General features: G+C 40.3%; 1 protein-coding gene across 1 annotated transcript; it reads right to left on the minus strand.

Moving 5' to 3' along the window:
* Positions 1-664: 664 nt before the first annotated feature.
* On the minus strand, positions 665-14,710 carry LOC101134418 (tripartite motif-containing protein 43). Its single transcript, XM_055378539.2, has 7 exons — positions 14,564-14,710; positions 6,119-6,533; positions 5,406-5,501; positions 4,106-4,336; positions 3,087-3,109; positions 2,461-2,558; positions 665-1,342 (listed from the first exon to the last, which is right to left on the minus strand). The coding sequence occupies exons 2-7, from the start codon at positions 6,527-6,529 to the stop codon at positions 861-863; spliced, it is 1,341 nt and encodes a 446-aa protein (XP_055234514.2). The 5' UTR covers positions 6,530-6,533; positions 14,564-14,710; the 3' UTR covers positions 665-860.
* Positions 14,711-16,772: the final 2,062 nt, after the last annotated feature.

Genomic DNA, 16,772 nt, shown 5'->3' on the forward strand with positions numbered 1-16,772 from the left:
TATTTTTTTACCTGATACTAATATGTTTCCAATGTAACATGAGGTGATGGTTATGTCTGGTCTCTAGGTTGTCAATGAGAATTCACAGTCTGTGTGAATTGGAAATATAAACACATTTTAAAGCAGACAGTCTGCACATCTGTCTATTATTCCCTGGGTGATGCTGTTTGCTTTATTAAACAGCTGCAGAATTCAATGTGGGTTAAACCCTTTTGGTTCTTGCTCAGACATCGCTAGCAAATTCTCAGAAAAGCAATAGGCTGTACCATTAGCCTATGTCTGTAGATGAATATACTATCTAGGTTTTTGTAGTGTGTTCTGATGTTCACACAATGATGAAATCGCCTAATAATGCATTTCTCAGAATGTGTTTTGTTGCCATAGGATGCATGACTGTTAAATTCCTGTTCTAGCCCAAAGATTCCGTGAAAACTTCTGTGTAAAATAAATTTTTCCCCCCAAAGTGATGAGGTGTAGAATTTACTGTGTTAATAGGAGGGAACTCTCACACTTACAAGTGCATTGTACAAAACCCCGTCTGCCCATGATGTACAAAATTTGTTCCTGAATGAGATCATTAAGTTGGAATCACACACCCACATATTTCCAGAATTCCATCCAATAAATTCACAAACACTTGAAAATCACAATACATATTTCAGGTAATGGGCCATAATAGATTATTTTAATTGTAAGAAAATGTACAAAAAATTTGCATTTTACAAATTTTCTATTTAATAGCAATAAAATGAAGTGACACTAAAGTAGAAAAAAGCCTGAACAGTATGATTTCTTTGTATCAACAGTGAAGGGCTCCCTTCTATATGGAGTTCCCAAACAGTAAGTTTTCTTAATCCTGATCATCTGTGGCCAGTGTAAAAGAAAGGCCTGACAGGAAAAGTTAAGGAGCCAGCTGGGTAACTCCATATGAGGGAACTCTTGGTGACATTCAAAAAACTCACACTTCCACTTTCAAAATCAAGAAACACACCAACCCGGCCCAGAGGTTTCTCTATATAGTGAGGATACACTGGGGAGGTGGTCAAGAGACTGAAATGATTATCCACCTTCAGACACAAAAGAAGAAATATGTCCTCAGAGTTAACCATTGTGCTATTCTTCCTTATCCGGGAGTCGTTACAGACTCCCAGAGCCCAGTCACAAGAGTTGTCCACATCCAGCTCCCAGTAGTGTTTCCCAAAGGAGAAGACCCTGGCTCCCCATGCAGCAAAATAGTCAGATCTGTCAGAATTCAAAGGTCCACGTCTAAACATCCAACTTCTCACATCCTCAAAGAGCCTGATATTGTGATTGGTTACTTCACAATGGAAAGAAATTTCCACTGTAGAAAAAAGAGAATATTCCAGTGAAAATCAGTTTATAAATTCTTATGTTCAGATAAGAAAGAGATTCTCACTAGAAAACACAGGTCAAGATTAGAAAGAAACTTCTGTCTGGAAAAATGTTGAAATCAAAGGGTGTTAGGAGATCTGCACAAGTAAATGGCTAAACTAGGATGATCACAATTATTTCCATAAACTCAAAAAGTATAAAGGGGAGGAAGGTCATGTCTATGTCTCGTTTGCGACCTTTCATAACAACTGAAAAACTAGAAGCTCCTGCACTGCAGACAAGTCCATAGCAATAAAATTAACCTTCACTGTCTCCTCTCTGTCAGGGCAGAGCAGGAGGCTTTGGACAGGAGATAAGGTGGGCAGCCATTCTTAGTCCCAAATAAAAAAGTTATCACTTTCCAGAAATATTATGATCTGCCACTTAAGCTAGCAAATTCATACTTAAAGAGAAAATCTGAATCTGCCTTCTGAAAAGTGCAGATTCCTTGCAAGAATTATCAGACTTTCATGCCAGATTCAGGCACAGACTTCTTTTATTCTGCTGGATTTGTCATGATCTATCCTGGAGTTCTATCTAAGACCTCATCAACCACCAAATCCTGTTCCTATTGTTGACAGATTCTCAGTTTTTGCATTGTTATATAAGTTACTCATGTATGCTTTAGTTGATTAAAAACATGATTAAAATTATAAATGCTATGAAACTTCACCTAAAAATGTATTTTTTTAAAAAAAAACAACACTGTCACTCAAATCAGTCGTTAACTGCACTGAATTTGAAATTGAAATGTCCTGAATTCAGTTCTGTATACTTCATGTAATAATTGTATACATGAAATTGTATCAGAGAATGGTTCCTAAAATCCTAAAGAGCCCTTCTGCATGTTTTATTTTTCTAAGAAATTTGTTATATGGCTGATTCCTATTACATTTCACCAGCTTTTATTTAGTTTTGTCTGTTTGATGATAGTGAAACTATAAATATAAATACCTATTCACAGGCTATTTTCTTCTAGATGAAAGATCATTACACTGGGAAAGCTGCCCATAGAAAACCATAATTGAAGGCATTGCTTGTGGATCCCACCAACAGGGCCACACTCACCTCGGAAGCGGTTGAGCCTGTACACCAGTCCAGTGATGGCCCCTGCTGTGAGCTCTGGATTCACAGGCTGGGGCATGTGCAGCAGCACGGACTCACTCCTGCAAGGAAGTAGGTTGAGTTGGTTAACTTTCTGATGTCTGTGTTTAAGAAACAGATTCCAACAGAAAATGCTTCATTCAGGCTCACTTCTGATACCGTAATGTACCTCCACAACGCTAGGTTGGGTTTGTGGCTCTTAGGGAATCTTTCTAACTATTCACTCCATTTCTAACCTACTGCCACTGAAAGATAAATGCCTCTCTCCCTATCTGCCACCAAATAGTTTATCTCTAATTATGATTCTGAATCGCAAAAAGAGGCAACTGTATTCTAGCAATCTCTGCATTGCACTCTTCAAAACATAAACCCCTGAGTCACCTGGGAAAGTAAGAAAAGATTAATGTCTGATAAAAGGCATAGGTGACATTCATCATACCACATAAACACATGACTACACACACATACACACACAATCACACCGACACATTGTGGTGTTAGTAAATTATGTTTTCACTTTGTTGGGAACAGCTTGATGTTTTTCATAGCATGCCTTGTGCTCCAGTTTGCACTGATGGCCAAAAACATACCTTGCCACGATGTCTCCCAAATCCTGTAGAGAGAGAGAGAGAGAAAAAAATGACTTCTTTAGAAAGTTGTTATTCTTGTTGGGTGAGGTGGTTCACACCTGTAATCCCAGCACTTTGGGAGGCCAAGGTGGGTGGAACACCTGAGGTCAGGAGTTCCAGACTAGCCTGGACAACATGGCAAATCCCATCTCTACTAAAAATATGCACACACACACAAATAGTGGGGTGTGGTGGTGCATGCCTTTAGTCCCAGCTACTAGGGAGGCTGAGGCAGGAGAATTGCTTGAACCAAGGAGGCAGAAGTTGCAGTGAGCTGAGATTGGGCCACTGGACTTCAGTCTGGGTAACAGAAGAAGACTCTGTCTCAAAATAAACACACAAAAAAGTTGTTATTCTGCCTATTTGGTCTTCAGGTTTTGAAAACTTTAGAATTACCACATACTATTACTGCAACTCTTTTAAAATGTATTGTCATCTCTAACAATTATACCAGTAAGACCTATTGACAGTATGAATTTCTGATAAATTCAGGACCTTAAATTTGAGTGAGAGAGAAAGGTGTGAGTAGTGACTGCGCATTGCTGCAGCTGTCTACAACGTGGTCTTTTTCAGGGCTAGTCCCCAAAGTGTAATGTGGCTCAAATCAAGAGCATTTCAAACCTAGGAGTCCCAAAAGGAGGAAGAAGGAAATGTCAGTTTTTCCATAATTTCTATGTATTATCCATTGGAGTTAAAAATAGAATTTTCACATGAAATTTTTTCTTCCAGAGTTTTAATGAAATGTGCTGGAGGAGGAAGCTTGTGGTAGAAAATGTTGTATGGAAAGCTAGTTGCACAATTCCATAAAGCTTCATTTCCATGGTTAGGGTAGGAGTTATAGTTCATCTCTATAACCGGTGGGAATGACTCTCACCGTCAGTGCAGGAGATGAGGAAATAATGTCTTTGGTACCCAATGGAAGGCAAAGATGTAAAGGTCAGCTAACACAAAGTGTCTCAAGGGGCATCCTCCGTTCTTACCTGGAGCAGCTCCACATCTGGTTTATGACACATTTCCATTAGTTCCTGATACATTTCTTTCAAGTGTTTACTCTTTTGATCCATTTTGACCCAACTTCTCTGGAGTTGCTGAAAAATCTCTTGGTATTCCTTGTTCAGTCTCTCTAAATGTTGTTTTTCTTCCTTATGGAGAACCGGATGCAGCTTCCTATACTCATTCCTGATCATCTGTGCCCGTAAAACCACATTGCCCTGTAGGGATATGAATTTTGTAGGTTATATACCCAGGCCCACTTCCACCTCACAGAGCCCACAACTTCATCCTTCTCATTCCTTCTTTTATTTTCCATCCTTTACAAACAGGATGATGAGTTAAGCAAGACCTTCCTTCAAAATTTATGTAATTCATCAATTCCCAAACATCTGCAAAAAAGCCCTTTGGATTTAAATGTTTAAATCTATGTCCTCTCAAATCGGAAATACCATTAGAAAACAACTAAAATTTATGATTGATTGTTCAGTTGTCATGGATAATACACATAATCTTTGTTAATTAGGTTGTTGTTTCAAATCTCTGTACTTCACAGCCTGAACAATCGCTCTTAGTAGAAATGTTTTTAGTATATTATAATCAGGATCAGAAGCCATCACACAAAAAGGATCTTAGTAAAAAATTTAACCCCCATCTCTCAAACCGACTACCTCTTTTCTGTCTCCTGTCTTTCTTCTGTCAAATCCATAGACTCTGTATTGCACTGCCATTCTAAGAACATTAATCCCCATTCCATTGTGTTTCTCCTCTCAATAATGACATATTTAGCCTCTCACTGCCCCAGTCATTTTTTATCCCTTCTCCTCAGCTTTTCCTCATGTTGCATTTTCTCCTACTTGGACTGGCATCGTGTGGGTCCTTTGCTATCAGATTTCACCAGCACAAGCACATTTCTTAAATTACTGTTCCCACCCAATTTCTTCCCCCTGGACAATATCATATTCACCAATAAATGCCTTTATTTCTCAATTATATACTATTTAATCAATATTTCATAATTCATTTTATACAGAAAACTCTGTCTGAAATACTTATTAATTTTAAGCACATACTTGCCCTTCAGAATTTATATTTATTTTTTACTTATCTGAAAAGCATTTACAGAAAACCTGAACAACCATTATATTGAACAGTCTGGTTGTTTTCCAGCCTATGAATAAACACATGACAAAATCTGGCATATGAGAATTTCAACTCAAGTTGCTAATATAAATGTTGTTAGCATGCCTGTCTCAAGCTGGTCAGGAGGACTCACGGTCTCATACTTACCCTCCAGAGGAAGGCTGTTCTTCTCTCCTCATATAGATTTCTCTGATTTTCTTGAATCTTTTTCCATAAAATCCTCATTTGCTTTAAGAGTTTCTCCTGCAAAAGAATTACAAGGTTGAACAACAGAAAGTCAAATACCAAAGATTCCACAATCTGAGTGGTATACGCAGGCAAGGGATCTAATATATAAATACATTAGTGAGAGGAGAAAAAACCACAATTTTTCATTGCTCATCCTTAATTGATATTTTTCAGTTTGAGGTTTCAGAATGTAGAACAGTTTAGGGAACTGAAGAATGAAGATTTCCTGTAACCCAGCTAAATTAGTTCAGGGAAACATCCTGCTTCAGAATCCACTATGCTAGCCCCTGATTTTGTGGTGTGCTATTCCCATACTCATTTGTCCAGTAATATTAAATATATTTCCAAAATACATTTCTTTGCACTGGTAGTTTTGGTAGCTTTTCAGTGTCATTAGCATTGAACTGTAGAGTCAATAATAGTGACATTTACTTAATCAGTCTCTTTTTGGGTGCAAGCTCCATGAAGGAAGGTAGAGTTGCACATTTTATTCAAAATGTCATCATTGGTACCTAGAACAGCACCTGGCACTCAGTAAAGAATGGAGTAATCACCGTGATTCTCATCATCCTTCTAATCTCTTTAACTCTGCCACCCTCCAGCTTTCAGGTGATCACAGAGCTCTCTCTTACCCGGTGTTCCTCAGCTGCCTCTTCGATGGGATAGTGTTTGTGAGCCCCGTGCTCCTGAGAGTTGGAGCACAGCAAGCAGAGGAGACTCTTGTCCATGTCGCAGAACATCTTCTTTGTTTGCCTATGGGTCCCACATATTTGTTTCTCAGAGCTCAGGAATTGCCAGAGACTGGCTTTTCTGGCAATGGTCACTAAATTCTTCAGAAGAATATTGGTTTTGAAGTCCTTTTTCTGTGATGGTTCCCTGCATGCAGGGCAGTTGGCAGGACTTTGGGCTTCCTCCCAGGAAAGGCAGAGACAGGGCCTGCAGAAGCTGTGCCCACAGCAGATGGTGACAGGGTCTACCAGGTAGTTCAAACAGATGACACAGGCGAGTTCCTTCTGGAAGGCATGTGAGAAGTCTGAGTCCATTTTCCTAAGGAAAGAAAACCACAAGAATTTAATCTTCTACCCTGGAGAGACAAAGATCCAAACAAAGTTTGAATCGGATTGTGATCGAATAATATCCTTTCTTTGTAGGGAAGTATAGGCTTTAATTTGCAATGACAGAAATAGGAAAAATAGAAAACTAAGGCACAAAGAGACATCAACCTCTAGAAAAAGTGACTGTTCTCCAATCAACACATGACCAGCTTTCCAAACTCTACTTTCTTGCATGGAAGAATGTTGGATTTTTTGAGGTGTTAGTATCCACCAAATTGCTTGGGCTTCAAGGGTTTCATCAACCTGTAAACTCAAGGTTTGAGTCTTGAACGGTCTGAAAATCAGTAACACTCTTAATTGCCAGTGATTGGTTTAGAGAAGGAAAGCTAACTAAGCTCTTCTACTCTCGTTATTTTATTTAACTCTAACAACCGTCCATAATGACTTTGCCAGAAGGACATTGCTTGAAATTGTTAGAGCAGAACTCATACTTTGACCCAAATCAGAAAAAGCTACCTTTACTCTCCAAGCAAAAACAGTCAAATCAAGGTAAGGTACCTCTCCAAGGTAAAGCTAAGAATCATTGTTTTCCTAGGCTGCTGTGTTAATTTAATCAACAAAAACTTTCTGGCATGTTTACTGTTCCTGGACAGTCTGTTAATTTGGGGATATACTGGTTAATATTACAACATCCTTAAAAGACAGACAATTAATTAAATTTACAAAAAGATAATGATAATTGAAGCATTATCATTACTCTTTCACACAGTCAGGAAAAGAGTAAGTATCATGCAATAATAGGCACTAGAGGCCGGGCACGGTGGCTCACGCCTGTAATCCGAGCACTTTGGGAGGCTGAGGTGGCTGAGGCGGGCAGATCACGATGTCACGAGCTCAAGACCATCCTGGCTAACATGGTGAATCCCTATCTCTACTAAAAAATACAGAAAATTAGCCGGGAGTGGTGGCAGACGCCTGTAGTCCCAGCTACAGGCTGGGCTGGAGGCTGGGCTACAGGCTGAGGCTGGAGAATGGCGTGAACCCGGGAGGCCGAGCTTGCAGCGAGCCGAGATAGTGCCACAGCACTCCAGTCTGGGTAACAGAGCAAGACTCTGTCTCCCCCCCAAAACAAAAACAAAAACAAAAACTAGGCACTAGACAGTAAGTCAGCGTTTTAAAAGTATGTTTTGCTAAAATACAAATAAAAATAAAAACCAAGCCAGGGAAGGTGACTCAAGCCTGTAATCCCAGCATTTTGGGAGGCCAAGTCAGGCAGGTTTTTTGAGCTCAGGAACTCTAGACTGGTGACACGGCAAAGTGTCCAGATCATCCTGTCTCTAAAAATACTTATATAAATTAAAAAAAAAAAAGGGGGAGGAGCCAAGACGGCCGAATAGGAACAGCTCCGGTCTACAGCTCCCAGCGTGAGCGACGCAGAAGACGGGTGATTTCTGCATTTCCATCTGAGGTACCGGGTTCATCTCACTAGGGAGTGCCAGACAGTGGGCGCAGGCCAGTGGGTGCGCGCACCGTGCACAAGCCGAAGCAGGGCGAGGCATTGCCTCACCTGGGAAGCGCAAGGGGTCAGGGAGTTCCCTTTCCGAGTCAAAGAAAGGGGTGACGGACGCACCTGGAAAATCGGGTCACTCCCACCTGAATATTGCGCTTTTCAGACCGGCTTAAAAAACGGCGCACCACGAGACTATATCCCACACCTGGCTCGGAGGGTCGTAGGCCCACGGAATCTCGCTGATTGCTAGCACAGCAGTCTGAGATCAAACTGCAAGGCCGCAGCGAGGCTGGGGGAAGGGGCGCCCGCCATTGCCCAGGCTTGCTTAGGTAAACAAAGCAGCCGGGAAGCTCGAACTGGGTGGAGCCCACCACAGCTCAAGGAGGCTTGCCTGCCTCTGTAGGCTCCACCTCTGGGGGCAGGGCACAGACAAACAAAAAGACAGCAGTAACCTCTGCAGACTTAAATGTCCCTGTCTGACAGCTTTGAAGAGAGCAGTGGTTCTCCCAGCACGCAGCTGGGGATCTGAGAACGGGCAGACCGCCTCCTCAAGTGGGTCCCTGACCCCTGACCCCCGAGCAGCCTAACTGGGAGGCACCCCCCAGCAGGGGCACACTGACACCTCACACGGCAGGGTATTCCAACAGACCTGCAGCTGAGGGTCCTGTCTGTTAGAAGGAAAACTAACAAACAGAAAGGACATCCACACCGAAAACCCATCTGTACATCACCATCATCAAAGACCAAAAGTAGATAAAACCACAAAGATGGGGAAAAAACAGAACAGAAAAACTGGAAACTCTAAAACGCAGAGCACCTCTCCTCCTCCAAAGGAACGCAGTTCCTCACCAGCAACGGAAGAAAGCTGGATGGAGAATGATTTTGACGAGCTGAGAGAAGAAGGCTTCAGACGATCAAATTACTCTGAGCTACGGGAGGACATTCAAACCAAAGGCAAAGAAGTTGAAAACTTTGAAAAAAATTTAGAAGAATGTATAACTAGAATAACCAATACAGAGAAGTGCTTAAAGGAGCTGATGGAGCTGAAAACCAAGGCTCGAGAACTACGTGAAGAATGCAGAAGCCTCAGGAGCCGATGCGATCAACTGGAAGAAAGGGTATCAGCAATGGAAGATGAAATGAATGAAATGAAGCGAGAAGGGAAGTCTAGAGAAAAAAGAATAAAAAGAAATGAGCAAAGCCTCCAAGAAATATGGGACTATGTGAAAAGACCAAATCTACGTCTGATTGGTGTACCTGAAAGTGATGCGGAGAATGGAACCAAGTTGGAAAACACTCTGCAGGATATTATCCAGGAGAACTTCCCCAATCTAGCAAGGCAGGCCAACGTTCAGATTCAGGAAATACAGAGAACGCCACAAAGATACTCCTCGAGAAGAGCAACTCCAAGACACATAATTGTCAGATTCACCAAAGTTGAAATGAAGGAAAAAATGTTAAGGGCAGCCAGAGAGAAAGGTCGGGTTACCCTCAAAGGGAAGCCCATCAGACTAACAGCGGATCTCTCGGCAGAAACCCTACAAGTCAGAAGAGAGTGGGGGCCAATATTCAACATTCTTAAAGAAAAGAATTTTCAACCCAGAATTTCATATCCAGCCAAACTAAGCTTCATAAGTGAAGGAGAAATAAAATACTTTACAGACAAGCAAATGCTGAGAGATTTTGTCACCACCAGGCCTGCCCTAAAAGAGCTCCTGAAGGAAGCGCTAAACATGGAAAGGAACAACTGGTACCAGCCGCTGCAAAATCATGCCAAAATGTAAAGACCATCGAGACTAGGAAGAAACTGCATCAACTAATGAGCAAAATCACCAGCTAACATCATAATGACAGGATCAAATTCACACATAACAATATTAACCTTAAATGTAAATGGACTAAATTCTCCAATTAAAAGACACAGACTGGCAAGTTGGATAAAGAGTCACGACCCATCAGTGTGCTGTATTCAGGAAACCCATCTCACGTGCAGAGACACACATAGGCTCAAAATAAAAGGATGGAGGAAGATCTACCAAGCAAATGGAAAACAAAAAAAAGCAGGGGTTGCAATCCTAGTCTCTGATAAAACAGACTTTAAACCAACAAAGATCAAAAGAGACAAAGAAGGCCATTACATAATGGCAAAGGGATCAATTCAACAAGAGGAGCTAACTATCCTAAATATATATGCACCCAATACAGGAGCACCCAGATTCATAAAGCAAGTCCTGAGCGACCTACAAAGAGACTTAGACTCCCACACATTAAAAATGGGAGACTTTAACACCCCACTGTCAACATTAGACAGATCAATGAAACAGAAAGTCAACAAGGATACCCAGGAATTGAACTCAGCTCTGCACCAAGCGGACCTAATAGACATCTACAGAACTCTCCACCCCAAATCAACAGAATATACATTTTTTTCAGCACCACACCACACCTATTCCAAAATTGACCACATAGTTGGAAGTAAAGCTCTCCTCAGCAAATGTAAAAGAACAGAAATTATAACAAACTATCTCTCAGACCACAGTGCAATCAAACTAGAACTCAGGATTAAAAATCTCACTCAAAGCCGCTCAACTACATGGAAACTGAACAACCTGCTCCTGAATGACTACTGGGTACATAACGAAATGAAGGCAGAAATAAATATGTTCTTTGAAACCAACGAGAACAAAGACACAACATACCAGAATCTCTGGGACACATTCAAAGCAGTGTGTAGAGGGAAATTTATAGCACTAAATGTCCACAAGAGAAAGCAGGAAAGATCCAAAATTGACACCCTAACATCACAATTAAAAGAACTAGAAAAGCAAGAGCAAACACATTCAAAAGCTAGCAGAAGGCAAGAAATAACTAAAATCAGAGCAGAACTGAAGGAAATAGAGACACAAAAAACCCTTCAAAAAATCAATGAATCCAGGAGCTGGTTTTTTGAAAGGATCAACAAAATTGATAGACCGCTAGCAAGACTAATAAAGAAAAAAAGAGAGAAGAATCAAATAGACACAATAAAAAATGATAAAGGGGATATCACCACCGATCCCACAGAAATACAAACTACCATCAGAGACTACTACAAACACCTCTATGCAAATAAACTAGAAAATCTAGAAGAAATGGATACATTCCTCGACACATACACTCTCCCAAGACTAAACCAGGAAGAAGTTGAATCTCTGAATAGACCAATAACAGGAGCTGAAATTGTGGCAATAATTAATAGTTTACCAACCAAAAAGAGTCCAGGACCAGATGGATTCACAGCCGAATTCTACCAGAGGTACAAGGAGGAACTGGTACCATTCCTTCTGAAACTATTCCAATCAATAGAAAAAGAGGGAATCCTCCCTAACTCATTTTATGAGGCCAGCATCATTCTGATACCAAAGCCGGGCAGAGACACAACCAAAAAAGAGAATTTTAGACCAATATCCTTGATGAACATTGATGCAAAAATCCTCAATAAAATACTGGCAAACCGAATCCAGCAGCACATCAAAAAGCTTATCCACCATGATCAAGTGGGCTTCATCCCTGGGATGCAAGGCTGGTTCAATATACGCAAATCAATAAATGTAATCCAGCATATAAACAGAGCCAAAGACAAAAACCACATGATTATCTCAATAGATGCAGAAAAAGCCTTTGACAAAATTCAACAACCCTTCATGCTAAAAACTCTCAATAAATTAGGTATTGATGGGACGTGTTTCAAAATAATAAGAGCTATCTATGACAAACCCACAGCCAATATCATACTGAATGGGCAAAAACTGGAAGCATTCCCTTTGAAAACTGGCACAAGACAGAAATGCCCTCTCTCACCGCTCCTATTCAACATAGTGTTGGAAGTTCTGGCCAGGGCAATCAGGCAGGAGAAGGAAATAAAGGGTATTCAATTAGGAAAAGAGGAAGTAAAATTGTCCCTGTTTGCAGATGACATGATTGTTTATCTAGAAAACCCCATTGTCTCAGCCCAAAATCTCCTTAAGCTGATAAGCAACTTCAGCAAAGTCTCAGGATACAAAATCAATGTACAAAAATCACAAGCATTCTTATACACCAATAACAGACAAACAGAGAGCCAAATCATGAGTGAACTCCCATTCACAATTGCTTCAAAGAGAATAAAATACCTATGAATCCAACTTACAAGGGATGTGAAGGACCTCTTCAAGGAGAACTACAAACCACTGCTCAAGGAAATAAAAGAGGATACAAACAAATGGAAGAACATTCCATGCTCATGGGTAGGAAGAATCAATATCGTGAAAATGGCCATACTGCCCAAGGTAATTTATAGATTCAATGCCATCCCCATCAAGCTACCAATGACTTTCTTCACAGAATTGGAAAAAACTACTTTAAAGTTCATATGGAACCAAAAAAGAGCCCGCATCGCCAAGTCAATCCTAAGCCAAAAGAACAAAGCTGGAGGCATCACACTACCTGACTTCAAACTATACTACAAGGCTACAGTAACCAAAACAGCATGGTACTGGTACCAAAACAGAGATATAGATCAATGGAACAGAACAGAGCCCTCAGAAATAACGCCGCATACCTACAACTATCTGATCTTTGACAAACCTGAGAAAAACAAGCAATGGGGAAAGGATTCCCTATTTAATAAATGGTGCTGGGAAAACTGGCTAGCCATATGTAGAAAGCTGAAACTGGATCCCTTCCTTACACCTTATACAAAAATCAATTCAAGATGGATTAAAGATTTAAACGTTAGACCTAAAACCATAAACACCCTAGAAGAAAACCTAGGCATTACCATTCAGGACATAGGCGTGGGCAAGGACTTCATGTCCAAAACACCAAAAGCAATGGCAACAAAAGACAAAATTGACAAATGGGATCTAATTAAACTGAAGAGCTTCTGCACAGCAAAAGAAACTACCATCAGAGTGAACAGGCAACCTACAACATGGGAGAAAATTTTCGCAACCTACTCATCTGACAAAGGGCTAATATCCAGAATCTACAATGAACTCAAACAAATTTACAAGAAAAAAACAAACAACCCCATCAAAAAGTGGGCGAAGGACGTGAACAGACACTTCTCAAAAGAAGACATTTATGCAGCCAAAAAACACATGAAAAAATGCTCATCATCACTGGCCATCAGAGAAATGCAAATCAAAACCACTATGAGATATCATCTCACACCAGTTAGAATGGCAATCATTAAAAAGTCAGGAAACAACAGGTGCTGGAGAGGATGTGGAGAAATAGGAACACTTTTACACTGTTGGTGGGACTGTAAACTAGTTCAACCATTGTGGAAGTCAGTGTGGCGATTCCTCAGGGATCTAGAACCAGAAATACCATTTGACCCAGCCATCCCATTACTGGGTATATACCCAAAGGACTATAAATCATGCTGCTATAAAGACACATGCACACGTATGTTTATTGCGGCATTATTCACAATAGCAAAGACTTGGAACCAACCCAAATGTCCAACAATGATAGACTGGATTAAGAAAATGTGGCACATATACACCATGGAATACTATGCAGCCATAAAAAATGATGAGTTCATGTCCTTTGTAGGGACATGGATGAAATTGGAAACCATCATTCTCAGTAAACTATCGCAAGAACAAAAAACCAAACACCCCATATTCTCACTCATAGGTGGGAATTGAACAATGAGATCACATGGACACAGGAAGGGGAATATCACACTCTGGGGACTGTGGTGGGGTGGGGGGAGGGGGGAGGGATAGCATTGGGAGATATACCTAATGCTAGATGACGAGTTAGTGGGTGCAGCGCACCAGCATGGCACATGTATACATATGTAACTAACCTACACAATGTGCACATGTACCCTAAAACTTAAAGTATAATAATAAAAAAAAAAAAGAAAATAAAGGTGCTTCATCCAGATGGATGGAGTGCAAGAGGACACTCCCATCTGGGTGGCTGAATTACAAAAAAAAAAAAAAAAAAAAGGCCGGACGCGGTGGCTCAGGCGTGTAATCCCAACACTTTCAGAGGCCGAGGTGAACGGATCACAAGATCGAGAGACGGAGACCATCCCGGCCAACATAATGAAACCCCGTCTCTACTAAAAAAAATACAAAAATTAGCTGGGCGTGGTGGTGGGCACCTATATTTCCAGCTACTCTGGAGGCCGAGGCTGAAGAATCGTTTGAACCTGGAAGGTGGAGGTTGCAGTGAGCCAAGAGCGCCGCTGCACTCCAGCCTGGCAATAGAGCGTGATTCCATCTCAAAATAAATAAATAAATAAATAAACAAATAAATAAATAGCTGAACATGGTGGCCCATGTTTAATACATAAACCTATGGATTATGTTTAAAATAATTTTAAAAAAGAAATGGAGCCGTTTTTAAAACTCAGAAAATGAGATCATTCCATCTAAAAATAATCTAAGTTTGCAGATAAATTAAAGTCCCCAAATTTTGTTTTGGTTTGTAGCTCCTAATAGTAGCTCCTACTCTGGAAATTGTGTACTTACCTCAGAAATATATCTATGTTCTCACCAAAGCTTGCTGTCGAATCAGATGAATTCAGCTCAGGGATGAGAGTCTCACAGTGCAGTGCTGGTAGCTTTCGGAAGTCCCCAAAGCCAGTTGCAAAGCTACTCTGTGGGCTCTGGAGAAGAATGAGCTTGGCTCCTGAAGTGTCGGTTTATAAATCTCTGAAGACCACACCCCTTTCTTCCAACTGATTGCATTTCACAGGGCGTAGGTGGGTGTTAACATAGATGATTAAGTTTCTTCAGAACAGAAGTTTTACGTTTATTTATTTATTTATTTTTTGAAAGGAGTCTGGCTCTGTCGCTGGCTAGTTTTTTTCTTGCATTTTTAGTAGAGGGGGGTTTGATATAATTGATGTAATAGGAATTGCAAATAGAGAAGCCCACACAAGCTAATCAAATTAATTCTAGTTTATTGGATAAATGGCATGATGTGTATTCTAGTTCAAATTTGAAGGTTGGTATAAACCTTTTCAGACACTGGAGATGAGACATTTCACCAAAATTCGGTGTGAGGAAGAGGAAAGAAATAGAATAGTATATAAAATAGTATATAGAGTAAAAATATAGTAAAAGGAAAAATCAATCTGCATAGTATGGTGTATGGCTAAATGTTTTTTAACATTTAGGCGAATCAGACATGGAAAAATCCTAAAAGGGAGATTAAGAGAGGAGATAATTGACTCAGTAAGAACTGTGAAGAAGCATCTCAGGAAGAGAAACTAGAAGTCTTTATATAGGTTTTGATTTAAAGAGGGAGAGAGAATAGGAACATTGAAAAAGACGGACAGAAAGAAATAACAAATATTCAGACTCCTTGCAAGAGTGAGGCAGAAAGTTTATAGATTGCTTGATTACACCCAGCATATAATTATTTGAAGTTTTCTGTTGAGAGTGAGAGTATGTAATCCTTTTAACCAAATGTCTCCGCAGAACTATGTGTCATTAAGTAAGGTGATAATCAATATTCAATATCAAAAGATGCGTCTATTTCTCGATGAGGAGAAGCAACTGCCTCTGCAGGCACTGGACAGAGAAGCAAAAGGGCTTTTCCAACAACTACGAGACAGTCAAGTGAGAATGACCCAACATTTAGAAAGGATGAAAGACATGTACAGAGAGCTGTGGGAGACGTGCCACATGCCTGACATGGAGCTGCTCCAGGTGAGGAGAGAGGGTCCATCCCCAAAGAAAGGAAGACTTTGCTGGACAATGCTGCCAGGACATGCGAATGTCACCTGCACATGTAACTGTTCTCAGCTTAGTGACACATGCTGTCTGACTCCCACATTACATTTGTCCAGTTTTTCAGAAAAAAGCTACAAAAGAAGCTTATTAGAGGGGAATATTCCCTGTGGTCAGTGTTTGATAAAGGGGAATATAAAATTACATCCACTCAAAAATTCCAAAAAAGCTTGCTTGTTCATGGTTAGGATAAGAATTACATTTCACCTATGTTATTTCTATTTGGAAAAGTTCCTCCCTCTTAGAAGCAGGAGACACATATATGATATATATTATATATATATATGGTACATATATATGTATACACACATATACATATATATACACCCCCACACACACACATATCTATGGTGTTGAATAAATAATATCACCTAAGCCAGGGGTGTGCAATCTTTTGGCTTCCCTGGGCCTCATTAGAAAAAGCATTGTCTTGGGCCACACATGAAATACACTAAGATTAACTATAGCTGATGAGCTTTAATAAAATGACAAACAAAAATCTCATCATGTTTCAAGAAAGGTTAGGAATTTGTGTTGGGCCACATTCAAAGCCGTCCTTGGCCGTATGTGGCCCACAGACTGTGGGTTGGGCAAGCTTGTTCTAAGGTATGAACTTCAAACACTACAAACATTTTTTAGGCATACTATTGGTTCTTTCCTGGAGCAGCTCCACATCTAGTTTATGTCACATTTTTATCAGCTCCTCATAGATTTTTCTTAGGTGTTTTTTTTTTCTGAACCATTTTGTCTTTTTGCTTTTCTTAAGTTGCTGTAAAATCTTCTGTCATCATCTGTAAGTTTCTCTAAATGTTGTTTTACTTCTCATGGGGAACTGAATGCAGCTTCCTCTACTCAGCTCTAGTTATCTCTGCCCGTAGCTACACATGGCACTGCGGGGACCTGGATTTCCTAGATGACATGTTTACTCTGAATTCATCCTCCT

This window comes from Gorilla gorilla, chromosome 12, assembly GCF_029281585.2.
Source record: "Gorilla gorilla gorilla isolate KB3781 chromosome 12, NHGRI_mGorGor1-v2.1_pri, whole genome shotgun sequence".
In the NCBI taxonomy this organism is placed as follows: domain Eukaryota; kingdom Metazoa; phylum Chordata; class Mammalia; order Primates; family Hominidae; genus Gorilla; species Gorilla gorilla.